A 20,362-nucleotide genomic window follows, 5' to 3' on the forward strand; every position below is an offset into this window, starting at 1 on the left:
GGTCAGAGCGCTGAAAATCTACTTGCAGAAATCTGCTACGAGAAGGAGGAAGTTCAAGCGTCTATTTATCCCGCTATCACCCTCTACGACGGTAGAAGTCTCCCGTACTACGGTCTCCTTTTGGATCAGAGCGGTGATCTTAAGGGCCTACAAAGCAGCAGGGTTAGAACCTCCAAGAGCATCTAACCCTCATGAAGTAAAAGCATTGGCCTCGACACTCGCCCTACATGGAAACTGCTCAATATCATCTATAATGGAAGGCTGCTTTTGGAAGTCAGACACTGTCTTCGCTAACCACTACCTGAGAGACATCTCCACGGAAGATGTATCTGGTATACATCAATTTGGCCCTCTAGTCATAGCGCAGCAACTCACTATGCCGGCCAGACGATGAAGAATCTCACCCGTGTCACGCAGACTCGTTGACCCCAGGCAACTGTTCCATTGCCATCGGCTAAGAGTCCATGTTCCCCTGTTTTACGAGATAAAACAGCGCATGAGTGATACATAGACTCAGTTATGGTAATGTTCTTGCCTTAACAGATGGGTTGCGATACCAGTTTCGGTAATGTTCTTACCGTAAACATATTGGATCGTTGCAGTAAACTAAATCCACAAAACTTAAGAAGTTTACTTCTAATACGAATGTATAAGAAGGTGGTCCCCCAATTAACATCAAGATAATATTGAAGTTAGCCGCAGATGAAGAAAATTCCCAGGGCGTAAATCGAGCGAACGCTGACGTTCATACAGGGAATCCCGTAGGTGGCTCTACCACCACCTATCCGTGGATTTAGAAAGCAAATATCAACCAACACCTCAGCCAACACCATCACAAGATACTTAGAGATACCAACGACTGCTACCTCCTGATTTTAAATATCAAGGCAAGTTTCAACTTTGTAATGTTACAATGTCTATGCAATATGCTTGTACTGTGGTTCCTCATAATAAATACAACCAGTTGTATATGGGTTTGTTGACTTTTATTGGTAACATAAATTCCAGACATTCAAAGACATTGGCATCACAAGATCTGTGGTTCAACTGAGTTATTTCAGTGCTCCATCTGTCATATCTCCACAACTATAAACCTCCAGTGACATCACTCTATTGTCTCGCCAGGTTCTTCTTTTACAGAGTAAACCTCTACAGGCAGATTCGCAGGCTTCCTGTGGATTTTCTACAGAATTGCCCGCATCCCTGGTATTTTCTGAGGAATAGCCCTTGACTTTGAATTATTACTTGTTTTGAAGATTGATATAACTTTGTCTTGCTATCACTGAATGCCATTGTAAATATCACATTATTGAAAACTTCCAACATATAGTGCCGATACCAGGTTTCGAACCCGCAACCCTTCGCTTACTAGCTTGGTGGTTTTATCCACTAGGCTACGAAGGATCGCTGTGAAGAATAAGATTGTTTGTCGGCATGAACCGTGTGTTCCTCACAAGACGGGTAGTGCGGGCATCGCACATGCAGGACACGGGTAGTGAGTGCATTGTACGTGCAAGGCAAGGTGTTGGCTGCCAGTCTCATCCCAGTTGATTTCAACAGTAAATACCAAATATTAAAATTATATCTAAAGTATATCTTCAGTTGGTTTATAAGAGCGATAAAACATGGCCCGCGGGCATTATTAAGAAGTAAGGATGTTTTCCCGAGGGAATGTCCAAGGGCCGTACCTATACCTATAACGTTGTGAAAATTGTAGTGCTGGCACTGTCCTGTGATCTAAACCTGCTTTCAATGTGGAGGTAACAGGCACTGAGATCTGTAACTGTCCATACGTAACAACATATTTCTACCAACTGATGCTGTTATGTATTTGTTACCTGTCACACACCATATAAATGGCATAACACAAGGACATGGATTTCATTTCTCAGTTCACCTCAAGAGCTAGAATCATTCACATAAACACATCACATGGAGCAATACACTGGTTATAATCAGCCCTTGCACAAAACTATACAAGTGCATATGTAATCTGTAGAACATGATGAAATTTCTCTCAAGTGGAGAGAAAATCTGTGAAAGAATCTGGTTAGATTAGAAATTTGGATTTTTCAAACTGGAATAATTGGAACTTTAGTCATATATAGGAAAAGTAAAATGAGTAAACAACAGCTCAATTAAAATTAAAACTGATTCCTTCTACATGTTCTAGCATAATAGTTGTAATGTTTTGATCAACCGCAAATCATCACGTAAAACTGTCTGCTTGTCAAAGATGCTCCTTTTCGTTTCAAACCAAAAATACATTAAGTTTCAATTTATGACAAGCGGCTTTTGCTCTACATTTCTGTCTGGAGTTGTTAAAATATCAGTTTATAACTCAACCATTCCCAGGTCCACTCCCCATTGGTGATGGCAAAACAGGCTTGAGAGTAGAATGTACCCCATGTAATCTAGGTTTGTCCTTAGAAACTAAATGGAGCAGGTGGTCAGTTGAGCTGACGAGTGCCACAACAACCTGACTCATGATGTCATCCCTTGTCTCCTCAACAGGCAGGTCACAGATGGAACTTGACAATGAGTACAGTGTGAACCTGGACCTAGATTTTCATTCGCTCTCTTAGCGCGAAGATGGCCATAAGTGCCATACATTAACATTAACTTACGACTATATTAGCTCTAAGAGAGCTTCAAAACTATTGGCCCTGAATATTACAGTGATACTATAAAATTGGCATTTCTAAGTTGTTTTCTGCATAAATGTGAACAGAACATGGTCAGAACAGATCAATGAGAAAGATTCCTATGCAATGATCCATGTCCTATCCATTGGTAAATATCATCATATAACAGAGTAATGAGGCATTCTGGTTACATGACACTGAGGTACAGATGGCTGCATCATAATTCTGATTACAATGTCCAAGGCAACAGCTAGTTCCCTCATACTTCCATGTGCTCGGCAAACCATAACATTATGTTCACGAAGGCATCAGACTCGGCTGGGACGGTGATGATGGGATGGGAGTTGTCTTCGTATGCCAGGAATCTGAAATGACCAGCACCAGCACTCTAGGTACAAGAAACACTTCAAGTATGTAAGGGGCCGACATATTTTATGGCTTTTGGGGGGTGTGGGTGTGTGTTTTGATTATGATTTTTAAGGGGGGTCACCTATTTTGTTTTCGAAAGGTAGTGAGTGTCATCAATTATGTACACCAGCTGTAGAAGTCACTGCAGTCACATACATCCAGCACACGACACCTGCTGTAGGAATCACTGCAGTCATATACATCCAGCACACTACACCTGCTGTAGGAGTCACTGCAGTCATATACATCCAGCACACTACACCTGCTGTAGGAGTCACTGCAGTCATATACATCCAGCACACTACACCTGCTGTAGGAATCACAGCAGTCATATACATCCAGCACACTACACCTGCTGTAGGAGTCACTGCAGTCATATACATCCAGCACACTACACCTGCTGTAGGAGTCACTGCAGTCATATACATCCAGCACACTACACCTGCTGTAGGAGTCACTGCAGTCATATACATCCAGCACACTACACCTGCTGTAGGAGTCACTGCAGTCATATACATCCAGCACACTACACCTGCTGTAGGAGTCACTGCAGTCATATACATCCAGCACACTACACCTGCTGTAGGAGTCACTGCAGTCATATACATCCAGCACACTACACCTGCTGTAGGAGTCACTGCAGTCATATACATCCAGCACACTACACCCTGCTGTAGGAGTCACTGCAGTCATATACATCCAGCACACTACACCTGCTGTAGGAGTCACTGCAGTCATATACATCCAGCACACTACATCTGCTGTAGGAGTCACTGCAGTCATATACATCCAGCACACTACACCTGCTGTAGGAATCACTGCAGTCATATACATCCAGCACACTACACCTGCTGTAGAAGTCACTGCAGTCATAGACATACAGCACAGTACACCTGCTGTAGAAGTCACTGCAGAGTAATATACATCCGGCACACTACACCTGCTGTAGGAATCACTGCAGTCATATACATCCAGCACACTACACCTGCTGTAGGAATCACTGCAGTCATATACATCCAGCACACTACACCTGCTGTAGGAGTCACAGCAGTCACACACATCCAGCACACTACACCTGCTGTAGGAATCACTGCAGTCATATACATCCAGCACACTACACCTGCTGTAGGAGTCACAGCAGTCACACACATCCAGCACACTACACCTGCTGTAGGAGTCACTGCAGAGTCTGGGCTAGTACAAGGAGCCGCACATACACATACACACGCATGCACGTCGTCATATGAGCGAAATATTCTCAAGTACGACATTAAACCCAATTTCACCTCACCTCACACCGGTTGTGGGAGACACTACAGAGTCACACACATCCAGCTCATTGCAAATATTCAATGTTAATGGATGGGAGGCAACAACACAATATTAAGTGACCCACATGACAGTTCTGTTCCTGGCTTTAAGACAGCGGTAGTAGTGAAGTGCCTGAGTGGTGGGCACACGCAGGTCGACCTTATAACACAATGTTAACTGACCCACCTGACAGTTCTGTTGTTGGCTTTAAGACAGAGGCAGTACTGTCATGCCTGAGTGGTGGGAACACGGAGGTCGACCTTACAACACAATGGTAACTCACCCACCTGACAGTTCTGTTCCTGGCTTTAAGACAGCGGTAGTAGTGACGTGCCTGAGTGGTGGGCACAAAGAGGGTCGACCTTATAACACAATGTTCACTGACCCACCTGACATTTCTGTTCCTGGCTTTAAGACAGAGGCAGTACTGTCATGCCTGAGTGGTGGCCACACGGAGGTCGACCTTACAACACAATGTTCATTGACCCACCTGACAGTTCTGTTCCTGGCTTTAAGACAGCGGTAGTACTGTCGTGCCTGTGTGGTGGGCACACGGAGATCGTCCTTTCCGATCATCAGCAGAATCGGGGTTGTCACCTGCAACATGTGGATCAGCTGATTCTGAGGATCCTTACACTTGCAACAAGGAAACAGGTCTGTAAGGTTCAGAAACATATTCTCCACACATTGTATTTACTCTCAGGAAACGACTTACATTGTCTTAAGAGAGAACTTGACACAATGTCAATGTCACTAAAGAGACACAGTCTACCTGGCTCTTAACTGAGGGGAGACACATCGTCTACCTGGCTGATGTAAGTGAGGGGAGACACTGTACCTGGCTGACATAACTGAGGGGAGACCTCTTCCACAGCTCCCCAAGGATCTCAGCGCTTGACAGTGAGGTGAACTCAAACTGCTGGCCAATCTCTTCAAACACCCTGGAAGATAAAAAAATTATATACTGTTTACACAAATCTGACTTCAGTATTTCAGCTATGAGGGTGTATAAACATTCCCACTTAACTCCTACTTATAGGTGATACCCCTTGACCACATCCTTATTACAGGTAATAGCCATTGAACACATCCTACTTACAGGTGATACCCCTTGAACACATCTTAATTACAGGTGATAGCCATTGAACACATCCTACTTACAGGTGATACCCCTTGAACACATCTAATTACAGATGGTATCACTTGACCACATCCTACTTACAGGTGATACTCCTTGAACACATCCTACTTACAGGTGACACTCCTTGAACACATCCTAATTACAGGTGATACCTCTTGAACACATCTAATTAAAGGTGATACCCCTTGAACACATCTTACTTACAGGTGACACTCCTTGAACACATCCTACTTACAGGTGATACCCCTTGAACACATCCTACTTACAGGTGATACCCCTTGAACACATCTAATTACAGATGGTATCACTTGAACACATCCTAATTACAGGTGACACTCCTTGAACACATCCTACTTAAAGGTGATACCTCTTGAACACATCTAATTAAAGGTGATACCCCTTGAACACATCTTACTTACAGGTGACACTCCTTGAACACATCCTACTTACAGGTGATACCCCTTGAACACATCCTACTTACAGGTGACACGCCTTGACCACATCCTACTTACAGGTGATACTCCTTGACCACATCCTACTTACAGGTGATACCCCTTGAACACATCCTACTTACAGGTGATACTCTTTGAACACATCCTACTTACAGGTGAGACTCCTTGACCACATCCTACTTACAGGTGATACCCCTTGAACACATCCTACTTACAGGTGATACCCCTTGAACAAATCCTACTTACAGGTGATACTCCTGGACCACATCCTACTTACAGGTGATACCCCTTGAACACATCCTAGTTACTGGTGATACTCCTGGACCACATCCTACTTACAGGTGATACTCCTTGACCACATCCTACTTACAGGTGACACTCTTTCACCACATCCTACTTACAGGTGATACCCCTTGAACACATCTAATTACAGGTGATACTCCTTGAACACATCCAACTTACACGTTATGCCCATTGAACACATCGAACTTACAGGTGATACCCCTTGAACACATCCTACTTACAGATGATACCCCTTGAACACATCCTACTTAAAGGTGATACTCCTTGAACACATCCTACTTACAGGTGATACCCCTTGAACACATCCTACTAACAGGTGATACTCCTTGAACACATCCAACTTACACGTTATGCCCATTGAACACATCCAACTTACAGGTGACACCCCCTGAACACATCCTACTTACAGATGATACCCCTTGAACACATCCTACTTAAAGGTGATACTCCTTGAACACATCCTACTTACAGGTGATACCCTTTGAACACATCCTACTTACAGGTGATACCCCTTGAACACATCTAATGACAGGTGATACCCCTTGAACACATCCTACTAACAGGTGATACTCCTGGACCACATCCAACTTACACGTTATGCCCATTGAACACATCCAACTTACAGGTGACACCCCTTGAACACATCCTACTTACAGATGATACCCCTTGACCACATCCTACTTAAAGGTGATACTCCTTGAACGCATCCTACTTACAGGTGAGACTCCTTGAACACATCCTACTTACAGGTGATACCCCTTGAACACATCCTAATTACAGGTGACACTCCTTGAACACATCCTACTTAAAGGTGATACCCTTGAACACATCTAATTAAAGGTGATACCCCTTGAACACATCTTACTTACAGGTGACACTCCTTGAACACATCCCTAATTACAGGTGATACCCCTTGAACACATCCTACTTACAGGTGAGACTCCTTGACCACATCCTACTTACAGGTGATACTCCTTGAACACATCCTACTTACAGGTGATACCCCTTGAACACATCCTACTTACAGGTGATACTCTTTGAACACATCCTACTTACAGGTGAGACTCCTTGACCACATCCTACTTACAGGTGATACCCCTTGACCACATCCTACTTACAGGTGATACCCCTTGAACACATCCTACTTACAGGTGATACTCCTTGACCACATCCTACTTACAGGTGATACCCCTTGAACACGCCCTAGTTACTGGTGATACTCCTTGAACACATCCTACCTACAGGTGACACTCCTTGAACACATCCTACTTACAGGTGATACCCCTTGAACACATCCTAATTACAGGTGATACCCCTTGAACACATCCTAAATACAGATGATACTCCTTGAACACAACCTACTTAAAGGTGATACCCCTTGAACACATCTAATTAAAGGTGATACCCCTTGAACACATCTTACTTACAGGTGACACTCCTTGAACACATCCTACTTACAGGTGACACGCCTTGACCACATCCTACTTACAGGTGATACTCCTTGACCACATCCTACTTACAGGTGATACCCCTTGAACACATCCTACTTACAGGTGATACTCTTTGAACACATCCTACTTACAGGTGAGACTCCTTGACCACATCCTACTTACAGGTGATACCCCTTGAACACATCCTACTTACAGGTGATACCCCTTGAACAAATCCTACTTACAGGTGATACTCCTGGACCACATCCTACTTACAGGTGATACCCCTTGAACACATCCTAGTTACTGGTGATACTCCTGGACCACATCCTACTTACAGGTGATACTCCTTGACCACATCCTACTTACAGGTGACACTCTTTCACCACATCCTACTTACAGGTGATACCCCTTGAACACATCTAATTACAGGTGATACTCCTTGAACACATCCAACTTACACGTTATGCCCATTGAACACATTGAACTTACAGGTGATACCCCTTGAACACATCCTACTTACAGGTGATACCCCTTGAACACATCCTACTTACAGGTGACACGTCTTGACCACATCCTACTTACAGGTGATACTCCTTGACCACATCCTACTTACAGGTGATACCCCTTGAACACATCCTACTTACAGGTGATACTCTTTGAACACATCCTACTTACAGGTGAGACTCCTTGACCACATCCTACTTACAGGTGATACCCCTTGAACACATCCTACTTACAGGTGATACCCCTTGAACAAATCCTACTTACAGGTGATACTCCTGGACCACATCCTACTTACAGGTGATACCCCTTGAACACATCCTAGTTACTGGTGATACTCCTGGACCACATCCTACTTACAGGTGATACTCCTTGACCACATCCTACTTACAGGTGACACTCTTTCACCACATCCTACTTACAGGTGATACCCCTTGAACACATCTAATTACAGGTGATACTCCTTGAACACATCCAACTTACACGCGTTATGCCCATTGAACACATCGAACTTACAGGTGATACCCCTTGAACACATCCTACTTACAGATGATACCCCTTGAACACATCCTACTTAAAGGTGATACTCCTTGAACACATCCTACTTACAGGTGATACCCCTTGAACACATCCTACTAACAGGTGATACTCCTTGAACACATCCAACTTACACGTTATGCCCATTGAACACATCCAACTTACAGGTGACACCCCCTGAACACATCCTACTTACAGATGATACCCTTGAACACATCCTACTTAAAGGTGATACTCCTTGAACACATCCTACTTACAGGTGATACCCTTTGAACACATCCTACTTACAGGTGATACCCCTTGAACACATCTAATGACAGGTGATACCCCTTGAACACATCCTACTAACAGGTGATACTCCTGGACCACATCCAACTTACACGTTATGCCCATTGAACACATCCAACTTACAGGTGACACCCCTTGAACACATCCTACTTACAGATGATACCCCTTGACCACATCCTACTTAAAGGTGATACTCCTTGAACGCATCCTACTTACAGGTGAGACTCCTTGAACACATCCTACTTACAGGTGATACCCCTTGAACACATCCTAATTACAGGTGACACTCCTTGAACACATCCTACTTAAAGGTGATACCCCTTGAACACATCTAATTAAAGGTGATACCCCTTGAACACATCTTACTTACAGGTGACACTCCTTGAACACATCCTAATTACAGGTGATACCCCTTGAACACATCCTACTTACAGGTGAGACTCCTTGACCACATCCTACTTACAGGTGATACTCCTTGAACACATCCTACTTACAGGTGATACCCCTTGAACACATCCTACTTACAGGTGATACTCTTTGAACACATCCTACTTACAGGTGAGACTCCTTGACCACATCCTACTTACAGGTGATACCCCTTGACCACATCCTACTTACAGGTGATACCCCTTGAACACATCCTACTTACAGGTGATACTCCTTGACCACATCCTACTTACAGGTGATACCCCTTGAACACGCCCTAGTTACTGGTGATACTCCTTGAACACATCCTACCTACAGGTGACACTCCTTGAACACATCCTACTTACAGGTGATACCCCTTGAACACATCCTAATTACAGGTGATACCCCTTGAACACATCCTAAATACAGATGACACTCCTTGAACACAACCTACTTAAAGGTGATACCCCTTGAACACATCTAATTAAAGGTGATACCCCTTGAACACATCTTACTTACAGGTGACACTCCTTGAACACATCCTACTTACAGGTGACACGCCTTGACCACATCCTACTTACAGGTGATACTCCTTGACCACATCCTACTTACAGGTGATACCCCTTGAACACATCCTACTTACAGGTGATACTCTTTGAACACATCCTACTTACAGGTGAGACTCCTTGACCACATCCTACTTACAGGTGATACCCCTTAACCACATCCTACTTACAGGTGATACTCCTTGAACACATCCTACTTACAGGTGATACTCCTGGACCACATCCTACTTACAGGTGATACCCCTTGAACACATCCTAGTTACTGGTGATACTCCTTGACCACATCCTACTTACAGGTGATACTCCTTGACCACATCATACTTACAGGTGACACTCTTTGAACATATCCTACTTACAGGTAATACCCCTTGAACACATCTAATTACAGGTGACACGCCTTGACCACATCCTACTTACAGGTGATACTCCTTGACCACATCCTACTTACAGGTGATACCCCTTGAACACATCCTACTTACAGGTGATACCCCTTGAACACATCCTACTTACAGGTGATACTCCTTGACCACATCCTATTTACAGGTGATACCCCTTGAACACGCCCTAGTTACTGGTGATACTCCTGGACCACATCCTACTTACAGGTGATACTCCTTGAACACATCCTACTTACAGGTGACACCCCTTGAACACATCCTACTTACAGATGATACCCCTTGAACACATCCTACTTACAGGTGATACCCCTTGAACACATCCTAATTACTGGTGACACTCCTTGAACACATCCTACTTAAAGGTGATACCCCTTGAACACATCTAATTAAAGGTGATACCCCTTGAACACATCTTACTTACAGGTGACACTCCTTGAACACATCCTAATTACAGGTGATACCCCTTGAACACATCCTACTTACAGGTGATACCCCTTGAACACATCCTACTTACAGGTGATACTCTTTGAACACATCCTACTTACAGGTGAGACTCCTTGACCACATCCTACTTACAGGTGATACCCCTTGACCACATCCTACTTACAGGTGATACTCCTTGAACACATCCTACTTACAGGTGATACTCCTGGACCACATCCTACTTACAGGTGATACTCCTTGAACACATCCTAGTTACTGGTGATACTCCTTGACCACATCCTACTTACAGGTGATACTCCTTGACCACATCCTACTTACAGGTGACACTCTTTGAACACATCCAACTTACAGGTGATACCCCCTGAACACATCTAATTACAGGTGACACGCCTTGACCACATCCTACTTACAGGTGATACTCCTTGACCACATCCTACTTACAGGTGATACCCCTTGAACACATCCTACTTACAGGTGATACCCCTTGAACACATCCTACTTACAAGTGATACTCCTGGACCACATCCTACTTACAGGTGATACCCCTTGAACATGCCCTAGTTACTGGTGATACTCCTGGACCACATCCTACTTACAGGTGATACTCCTTGAACACATCCTACTTACAGGTGATACTCCTTGAACACATCCTACTTACAGGTGATACTCCTGGACCACATCCTACTTATAGGTGATACTCCTTGAACACATCCTACTTAGAGGTGATACTCCTTGAACACATCCAACTTACAGGTGATACTCCTTGAACACATCAAACTTATAGGTGATACCCCTTGAACACATCCTAGTTACTGGTGATACTCCTTGACCACATCCTACTTACAGGTGATACTTCTTGACCACATCCTACTTACAGGTGATAGCCATTGAACACATCCTACTTACAGGTGATACTCCTTGAACACATCCTACTTACAGGTGATTCTCCTTGAACACATCCTGCTTACAGGTGATACTCCTTGAACACATCCAACTTACAGGTGGTACTCCTTGAACACATCAAACTTACAGGTGATACCCCTTGAACACATCCTAGTTACAGGTGATACTCCTTGACCACATCCTACTTACAGGTGATACTCCTTGACCACATGCTACTTACAGGTGTGACCCCTTGAACACATCCTACTTACAGGTGATACCCCTTGAACACATCTTACTTACAGGTGATACTCCTTGAACACATCCTACTTACAGGTGATACCCCTTGAACACATCCTACTTACAGGTGATACCCCTTGAACACATCCTAGTTACAGGTGAAACTCCTTGACCACACCTTATTTACAGGTGATACCCCTTTAACACATCCTACTTACAGGTGATACTCTTTGAACACATCCTACTTACAGGTCAGACTCCTTGACCACATCCTACTTACACGTCAGACTCCTTGAACACATCCTACTTACAGATGATACCCCTCGAACACATCCTACTTAAAGGTGATACTCCTTGAACACATCCTACTTACACGTTATGCCCATTGAACACATCCAACTTACAGGTGACACCCCTTGAACACATCCTACTTACAGATGATACCCCTTGAACACATCCTACTTAAAGGTGATACTCCTTGAACACATCCTACTTACAGGTGATACCCTTTGAACACATCCTACTTACAGGTGATACTCCTTGAACACATCTAATGACAGGTGATACCCCTTGAACACATCCTACTTACAGGTGATACTCCTTGCACACATCCAACTTACACGTTATGCCCATTGAACACATCCAACTTACAGGTGACACCCCTTGAACACATCCTACTTACAGATGATACCCCTTGAACACATCCTACTAACAGGTGATACTCCTTGAACACATCCAACTTACACGTTATGCCCATTGAACACATCCAACTTACAGGTGACACCCCTTGAACACATCCTACTTACAGATGATACCCCTTGAACACATCCTACTTAAAGGTGATACTCCTTGAACACATCCTACTTACAGGTGATACCCTTTGAACACATCCTACTTACAGGTGATACTCCTTGAACACATCTAATGACAGGTGATACCCCTTGAACACATCCTACTTACAGGTGATACTCCTTGCACACATCCAACTTACACGTTATGCCCATTGAACACATCCAACTTACAGGTGACACCCCTTGAACACATCCTACTTACAGATGATACCCCTTGAACACATCCTACTAACAGGTGATACTCCTTGAACACATCCAACTTACACGTTATGCGCATTGAACACATCCAACTTACAGGTGACACCCCTTGAACACATCCTACTTACAGATGATACCCCTTGAACACATCCTACTAACAGGTGATACTCCTTGAACACATCCAACTTACACGTTATGCCCATTGAACACATCCAACTTACAGGTGACACCCCTTGAACACATCCTAAGTACAGGTAATGTCTCTTGAACACATCCTACTTACAGGTGATATGCCTGATTCATCAATATCACCTACCACAAAAGTCTGTTGATCAATCCTGGCATTGGGAATTTAGAATACCCTATAAACGCACTGTTTATTCAGTAAAAAATGACGTTATGTTAAATGGACTACTACCACAAGAGCCATGCCTCAACATGAAGCTTAAATCTTACCAGTCAGGAATATCAGTCACCCCATACATTGCTGAAACACAAACAGAGGTGGTCAACTGTCAGTGATACCAACACAAGGTCTAACCACCACCAGACCTACATTCATTCCATATTGTTGGCTGTCATATGAGGAAAATTGTTCCCCATATAATCTTTGTGGACTTACTACATTTGCACGGTGTTAATCTACTGTACATGTTTCCATTGTTTCCTTGGACAAGCCATCCAGTGGCGATCACAATAATTGGGCTCCTAAACTGAGGTGAATTGAACACACACCTTTGGTACATCAATACAATACCTGTACAATCCCCCCGATACTATCATTACCAGCATGCATCAGTCACGAGAGCTCAAGAGGTATATTAAACTGCTGATCGTACCAAAATAATTATTAGTAGTGAGAGATGTGTTTTAGTGGTGTTGAGCCAATGACTAAATGTAGGTCTGGTGGGCGTGACCAAAACTATGTGATACAGAACTCACTTGTCAGGTATGTCACCACAGGTAGCTTTGTCTGAAACACATGTAATAGTCCTCCTCAACAACCACCATAACTACAGTCCGTTTGAGTCAGAAACGGACCGATGAATTGCAAATTTTATCATTGTACAAAATTGACACATAAATATTAATAGTATACATGTTTATCATTTACTAATACCCAACAGCTTTCTTATCTTTGCAAATTTTCCGGACTCCACCAAAAATGTTCTTTAAGAAACTATCATTAAAATTGTGACACAGTTCACTATTTGTTACGAGGGAGGAGTGCAGAGAAAGGGACAGCCAAGTGTGCGAGAAAGGATGGAGACAGCACAGCACAGGCTAATGAATCAATAACTTGGTGGGCACTTGTGCTTCTCTAACACCTGGCTGTCCCTTTCTCTGCACTCCTCCCTCGTAACAAATAGTGAACTGTGTCACAATTTTAATGATAGTTTCTTAAAGAACATTTTTGGTGGAGTCCGGAAAATTTGCAAAGATAAGAAAGCTGTTGGGTATTAGTAAATGATAAACATGTGTACTATTTATATTCAAGTGGCAATTTTGTACAATGATAAAATTTGCAATTCATCGGTCCGTTTCTGACTCAAACAGTCTGTAGGTTCACAGCTAGGTTCACTCCCATGATGCATGCATCATAACTAGGTTATCTCCCTCATGCAGGCATCATAGTCTGTCGTACAGACCCTGAAGCAAATATATCCAAGAAAGCCCACGCAAGTCTAGGAAATGTGGCAAGCCTAGATTTCCTCAGCTTCAGGAGGAAGTCTCAGGGCTCCTTTTCATTATATTATATTTTTTTTTACTATGAACTTTTTTCAGTAAAATATGTTCATTTCAGAGACTAGTTGTTAGTCTACAGGTATCACAACTAGGTTATCTCCTGATACATGCATCACAACTAGGTTATCTCCCTGATGCATGCATCACAACTAGGTTATCTCCCTGATGCATGCATCACAACTAGGTTATCTCCCTGATGCATGCATCACAACTAGGTTATCTCCCTGATGCATGCATCACAACTAGGTTATCTCCCTGATGCATGCATCACAACTAGGTTATCTCCCTGATGCATGCATCACAACTAGGTTATCTCCCTGATGCAGGCATTACAACTAGGTTATCTCCCTGATGCAGGCATCACAACTAGGTTATCTCCCCTGATGCAGGCATCACAACTAGGTTATCTCCCTGATGCAGGCATCACAACTAGGTTCACTCCCCTGATGCAGGCATCACAACTAGGTTATCTCCCCTGATGCATGCATCACAACTAGGTTATCTCCCTGATGCAGGCATCACAACTAGGTTCACTCCCCTGATGCAGGCATCACAACTAGGTTATCTCCCCTGATGCATGCATCACAGCTAGGTTATCCCCCCTGATGCAGGCATCACAACCAGGTTCACTCCCCTGATCCATGCATCACAACTAGGTTATCTCCCTGATGCAGGCATCACAACTAGGTTATCTCCCTGATGCATGCATCACAACTAGGTTATCTCCCCTGATCCATGCATCACAACTAGGTTATCTCCCCTGATGCATGCATCACAACTAGGTTATCTCCCTGATGCATGCATCATAACTAGGTTATCTTCCCTGATCCATGCATCACAACTAGGTTATCTCCCCTGATGCAGGCATCACAACTAGGTTCACTCCCCTGATGCAGGCATCACAACTAGGTTCACTCCCCTGATGCAGGCATCACAACTAGGTTATCTCCCCTGATGCATGCATCACAACTATGTTATCTCCCTGATGCAGGCATCACAACTAGGTTATCTCCCCTGATGCATGCATCATAACTAGGTTATCTCCCTGATGCAGGCATCACAACTAGGTTCACTCCCCTGATGCAGGCATCACAACTAGGTTCACTCCCCTGATGCATGCATCACAACTAGGTTATCTCCCCTGATGCAGGCATCACAACTAGGTTCACTCCCCTGATCCATGCATCACAACTAGGTTATCTCCCCTGATGCAGGCATCACAACTAGGTTCACTCCCCTGATCCATGCATCACAACTAGGTTATCTCCCTGATGCAGGCATCACAACTAGGTTCACTCCCCTGATGCATGCATCACAACTAGGTTCACTCCCCTGATGCAGGCATCACAACTAGGTTATCTCCCTGATGCAGGCATCACAACTAGGTTCACTCCCCTGATGCAGGCATCACAACTAGGTTATCTCCCCTGATGCATGCATCATAACTAGGTTATCTCCCTGATGCAGGCATCACAACTAGGTTCACTCCCCTGATGCAGGCATCACAACTAGGTTCACTCCCCTGATCCATGCATCACAACTAGGTTATCTCCCCTGATGCAGGCATCACAACTAGGTTCACTCCCCTGATCCATGCATCACAACTAGGTTATCTCCCCTGATGCAGGCATCACAACTAGGTTCACTCCCCTGATCCATGCATCACAACTAGGTTATCTCCCCTGATGCAGGCATCACAACTAGGTTATCTCCTGATACATGCATCACAACTAGGTTATCTCCCTGATGCAGGCATCACAACTAGGTTCACTCCCCTGATGCAGGCATCACAACTAGGTTCACTCCCCTGATCCATGCATCACAACTAGGTTATCTCCCCTGATGCAGGCATCACAACTAGGTTATCTCCTGATACATGCATCACAACTAGGTTATCTCCCTGATGCATGCATCACAACTAGGTTATCTCCCTGATGCAGGCATCACAACTAGGTTATCTCCCCTGATGCATGCATCATAACTAGGTTATCTCCCTGATGCAGGCATCACAACTAGGTTCACTCCCCTGATGCAGGCATCACAACTAGGTTATCTCCCCTGATGCATGCATCACAACTAGGTTCACTCCCCTGATGCAGGCATCACAACTAGGTTCACTCCCCTGATGCATGCATTACAACTAGGTTATCTCCCCTGATGCATGCATTACAACTAGGTTATCTCCCCTGATGCAGGCATCACAACTAGGTTATCTCCCCTGATGCATGCATCACAACTAGGTTATCTCCCCTGATGCAGGCATCATAACTAAGTTAACTCCTGATGCATGCATCACAACTAGGTTATCTCCCCTGATGCATGCATCATAACTAAGTTAACTCCTGATGCATGCATCACAACTAGGTTATCTCCCCTGATGCATGCATCATAACTAAGTTAACTCCTGATGCATGCATCATAACTAAGTTAACTCCTGATGCAGGCATCACAACTAGTTTAACTCCCCTGATGCAGGCATCACACTAGTTTAACTCCCCTGATGCAGGCATCACAACTAGGTTAACTCCCCTTATGCATGCATCATAACTAAGTTAACTCCTGATGCATGCATCATAACTTGGTTAACTCCTGATGCATGCATCATCACTATGTTATCTACCCTGATGAAAGAATCATACCTGAGGTAACAGCTCAAATCAAGCATTACAAAAAGGTGATGCATGCATTAGGTAGACCACAAGGACCAGGAGTTTAAAGATCACATATACTCTAGGGGGATACAAATACATAAATCACTAACTTGCATCGCTATAAATGAAACCCCGTCATTCAAACTACTCACTTCGGTCTTTAATTAACTTAAATCGACCTTTTTGACAACAGTGCACAATTCTCACCCGCGAACGAAATTTCAACCAATCAGAGCGGGGCATCTCTGTGACGTCATATGAGGAATAGATATGAGGGCCGATGCAGAATTCATCTACATTTCAGGGGGTAAATTATCTTGTTTACCGGTTTGTTATAACCTGAAATCGTGACAACTGTTGTGGAAAATGAAATCTATATGTTCTCACAATCTACTGTCATTTAATTTTGACTCCTGCTTTGCCTAGTTTCCGAGTTAAAACTTTGTTTTCATAGACGATTCTGTCAAAATCGCTTGGCGTCGTTAGGCCTTATTTGTATAATTACTGATCCAAATTGATCCTATTTCTGTGTTTTTCACCTCGATATTTAATCATGTCATGTAAAAATCTGTTTGTATTCTCAAAACAGTGTTGGCCCATAAGTTTTCACATGCAACAGAGCAATTAATACTCCCTTGTTGTAACCCGTGTTAGGTGGTATAAACCTACACATGTTATTTGATGGTCAGTTAATGAATTTATAACAGGTATAATTAGTGGTAACACACTTAGATTACCCGATAAAGGTTCTCATTTGGCATTTCTTGTGTCTGGAGTAAATATTCAACATTATAAACATCGATCAAAGGGTTAACCGATTTCACGCTGATTGATTAATTACTTTTATCTTACACAGCGGATTTGTCAAAAGGTAGTGTTTGTGTATGTAGATTTACTAATCTATACTGAATACACTCTGTCGTGTCGGTGTCTGCGTAAAAACAAAGTCCTTCTTTCAAAGGATTAACCGGCAATACATTGATTGATTGCCCATTATTGGCTAACTAAATTACTGTTTTTAAAGAAAGGCGGACATTATGCAATTAGTTGCCAGGTGTGCTATCTTGGGTGACCAATGAGACTATACACCAATGTGAAATACCTGAAAAGATTTATCCCTTTTTCGTATATTAAACTGTTAAAAGACAGACACATCACTTGGAACAGCTACAGATGAATGGCATATCACTCGTTTTTGTGGCTATTGATGGATACATTCCTCGAACAAGGTAATAGCCTGACACTGTCCCTATAACTTTAATCTGTTTTAATCTTAATATTTGCATTTTGTTTTTATTCATTTGTCATAGCATTCAACAGAATCATTGTTTTCGCCGTGAAGTGTAATGAGACAGACAACATACACTAGGGTGTGTGTGCGAAGTATGATTCACATTGGCAAACTATAAAATGTCTAGATATTACAGTTCTGTTATAAATTCACTATAAGTATCAGCAGATCGTCTGCTTTTTATTTAGTTTCAAAATGCATACAAGTATGATAATAAACTAATTAGGATTATAAGACCAAATATAAAGACGCACATTGACTAGTATCTACATACTGGTGAGTGGACGTTAACCACGAGAATGTAGCAAGAAAGTTATCGCGCAGTATTGTGACTTCGACCCCCCACCTCGCTTCCGTGGAAGAAATCGTTATGTTATAAGTTGTGTCATGCAAAATCCTTTTGGTTATGATTCCAATACATATTTAACTATGAGTAGAAAGTAGTTTTGATTTTCTAACTTGATGAAAACAAACCATAATCTCATTAATTCTAACAGACTTTAGCCCGTCACTTTACGATTTTCAAAAATGGCGGCGCCCTGTCGCGAACATCTGCCAGTCTGAGGATAAATGCTATTTAGGTTTGTTTTCACAGAGTTACAAAATCAAAACTACTTTCTACTGGTAGTAAAATATGTATTTGATTGATGGCCAGTAGGATTTTGCATGACATAGCTTATAACATAACAATTTCTCTCGTGGCAGCGAGGTGGGTGTCAATATAATACTACTTACAGTATTATTGTTACTTCGACTACAACCTCGCTTCCGACGAAGAAATCGTCATGTTACAAGTTGTGTCATAGAAAATCTTTATGGTCATCAACCATATACATATTTTACTACAACTAGTAAGGAGTTTTGATTCTTTAACTTCCGTGAAGCGATCTGAACACAAGTAAGATATCGTTTCAGGCTTCCACAACGCTCGCTTCGCACTCACAAACATAACCCACTTAGCACGAACTGCGGGGTCCTGTGGAAATCTGTGCATGGTGACACCATCGCCCGACCCCTAGGAGCAATTGACAACAAAGCAACGATTCGGCATGTCGTCGTTGATGTCGAGAAATCATCAAAATGATGAGCAAGCTACACACTTTCTATACAACTAACTGAAAATAGTTCCTCATATGACGTCACTGCAGTGCTCTGGCGACAGAGTTACTTAACCTGTCTGTGGTTTCGTTGGCGGTCGAGAGTGAAGCAGGCGACTTTTTGGCAACTTTTAATCGCTCGGTATTAATTAACCACAAGTTTTTTAAGAATGAATTTGGTGTTCCGCATAAGTCTAACCACAAATCTTTCATATGTAATAGTTAAAAGAGTACAAAAAAACAAAGTTTATTTGTTCTTTAAGTGTTGACATGGGTAGTTACAGTTTAAACATTAACAACCAATTCTAAAATCTTACCTCCAGGGTCAGAGTGGTATAACCTATTTAAACCATTGCCTGCTTTTGATAACTTTCATTCCACCATTGATGCAGAAATAGTAATGTTGTAACAGTGACCAATTTTTTGGCAAGGTGTATTTGATTTGATGGTTTAAAGTAGGCTGTCTCGATCTACATGCTACAGTGAAAATAGTCTAACTGTTAGACAACAGCATGCATGCGTGTATGAATTGCACATGCTTTCAACACTTCATTACAACTTCGCCAGCACA

At 42.9% G+C, this 20,362-nt stretch overlaps 1 protein-coding gene across 1 annotated transcript in view; it reads right to left on the bottom strand.

Moving 5' to 3' along the window:
- Positions 1-1,494: 1,494 nt before the first annotated feature.
- The window catches only part of LOC124276865 (acylamino-acid-releasing enzyme-like), a 75,756-nt gene continuing 56,888 nt past the window's right edge, over positions 1,495-20,362 (bottom strand). Inside the window, exons 20-23 of the mRNA XM_046712531.1 lie at positions 13,463-13,493; positions 5,203-5,305; positions 4,855-4,961; positions 1,495-3,010 (exon numbers count right to left, since the gene is read on the bottom strand). Coding sequence (XP_046568487.1) covers positions 2,905-3,010; positions 4,855-4,961; positions 5,203-5,305; positions 13,463-13,493 — 347 coding nt within the window. The 3' untranslated portion in view covers positions 1,495-2,904. The remainder of the gene's footprint in view (positions 3,011-4,854; positions 4,962-5,202; positions 5,306-13,462; positions 13,494-20,362) is intronic.

Source organism: Haliotis rubra, unplaced genomic scaffold (genome assembly GCF_003918875.1).
Source record: "Haliotis rubra isolate DU_JTF1 unplaced genomic scaffold, ASM391887v1 Scf214, whole genome shotgun sequence".
Taxonomy (NCBI): domain Eukaryota; kingdom Metazoa; phylum Mollusca; class Gastropoda; order Lepetellida; family Haliotidae; genus Haliotis; species Haliotis rubra.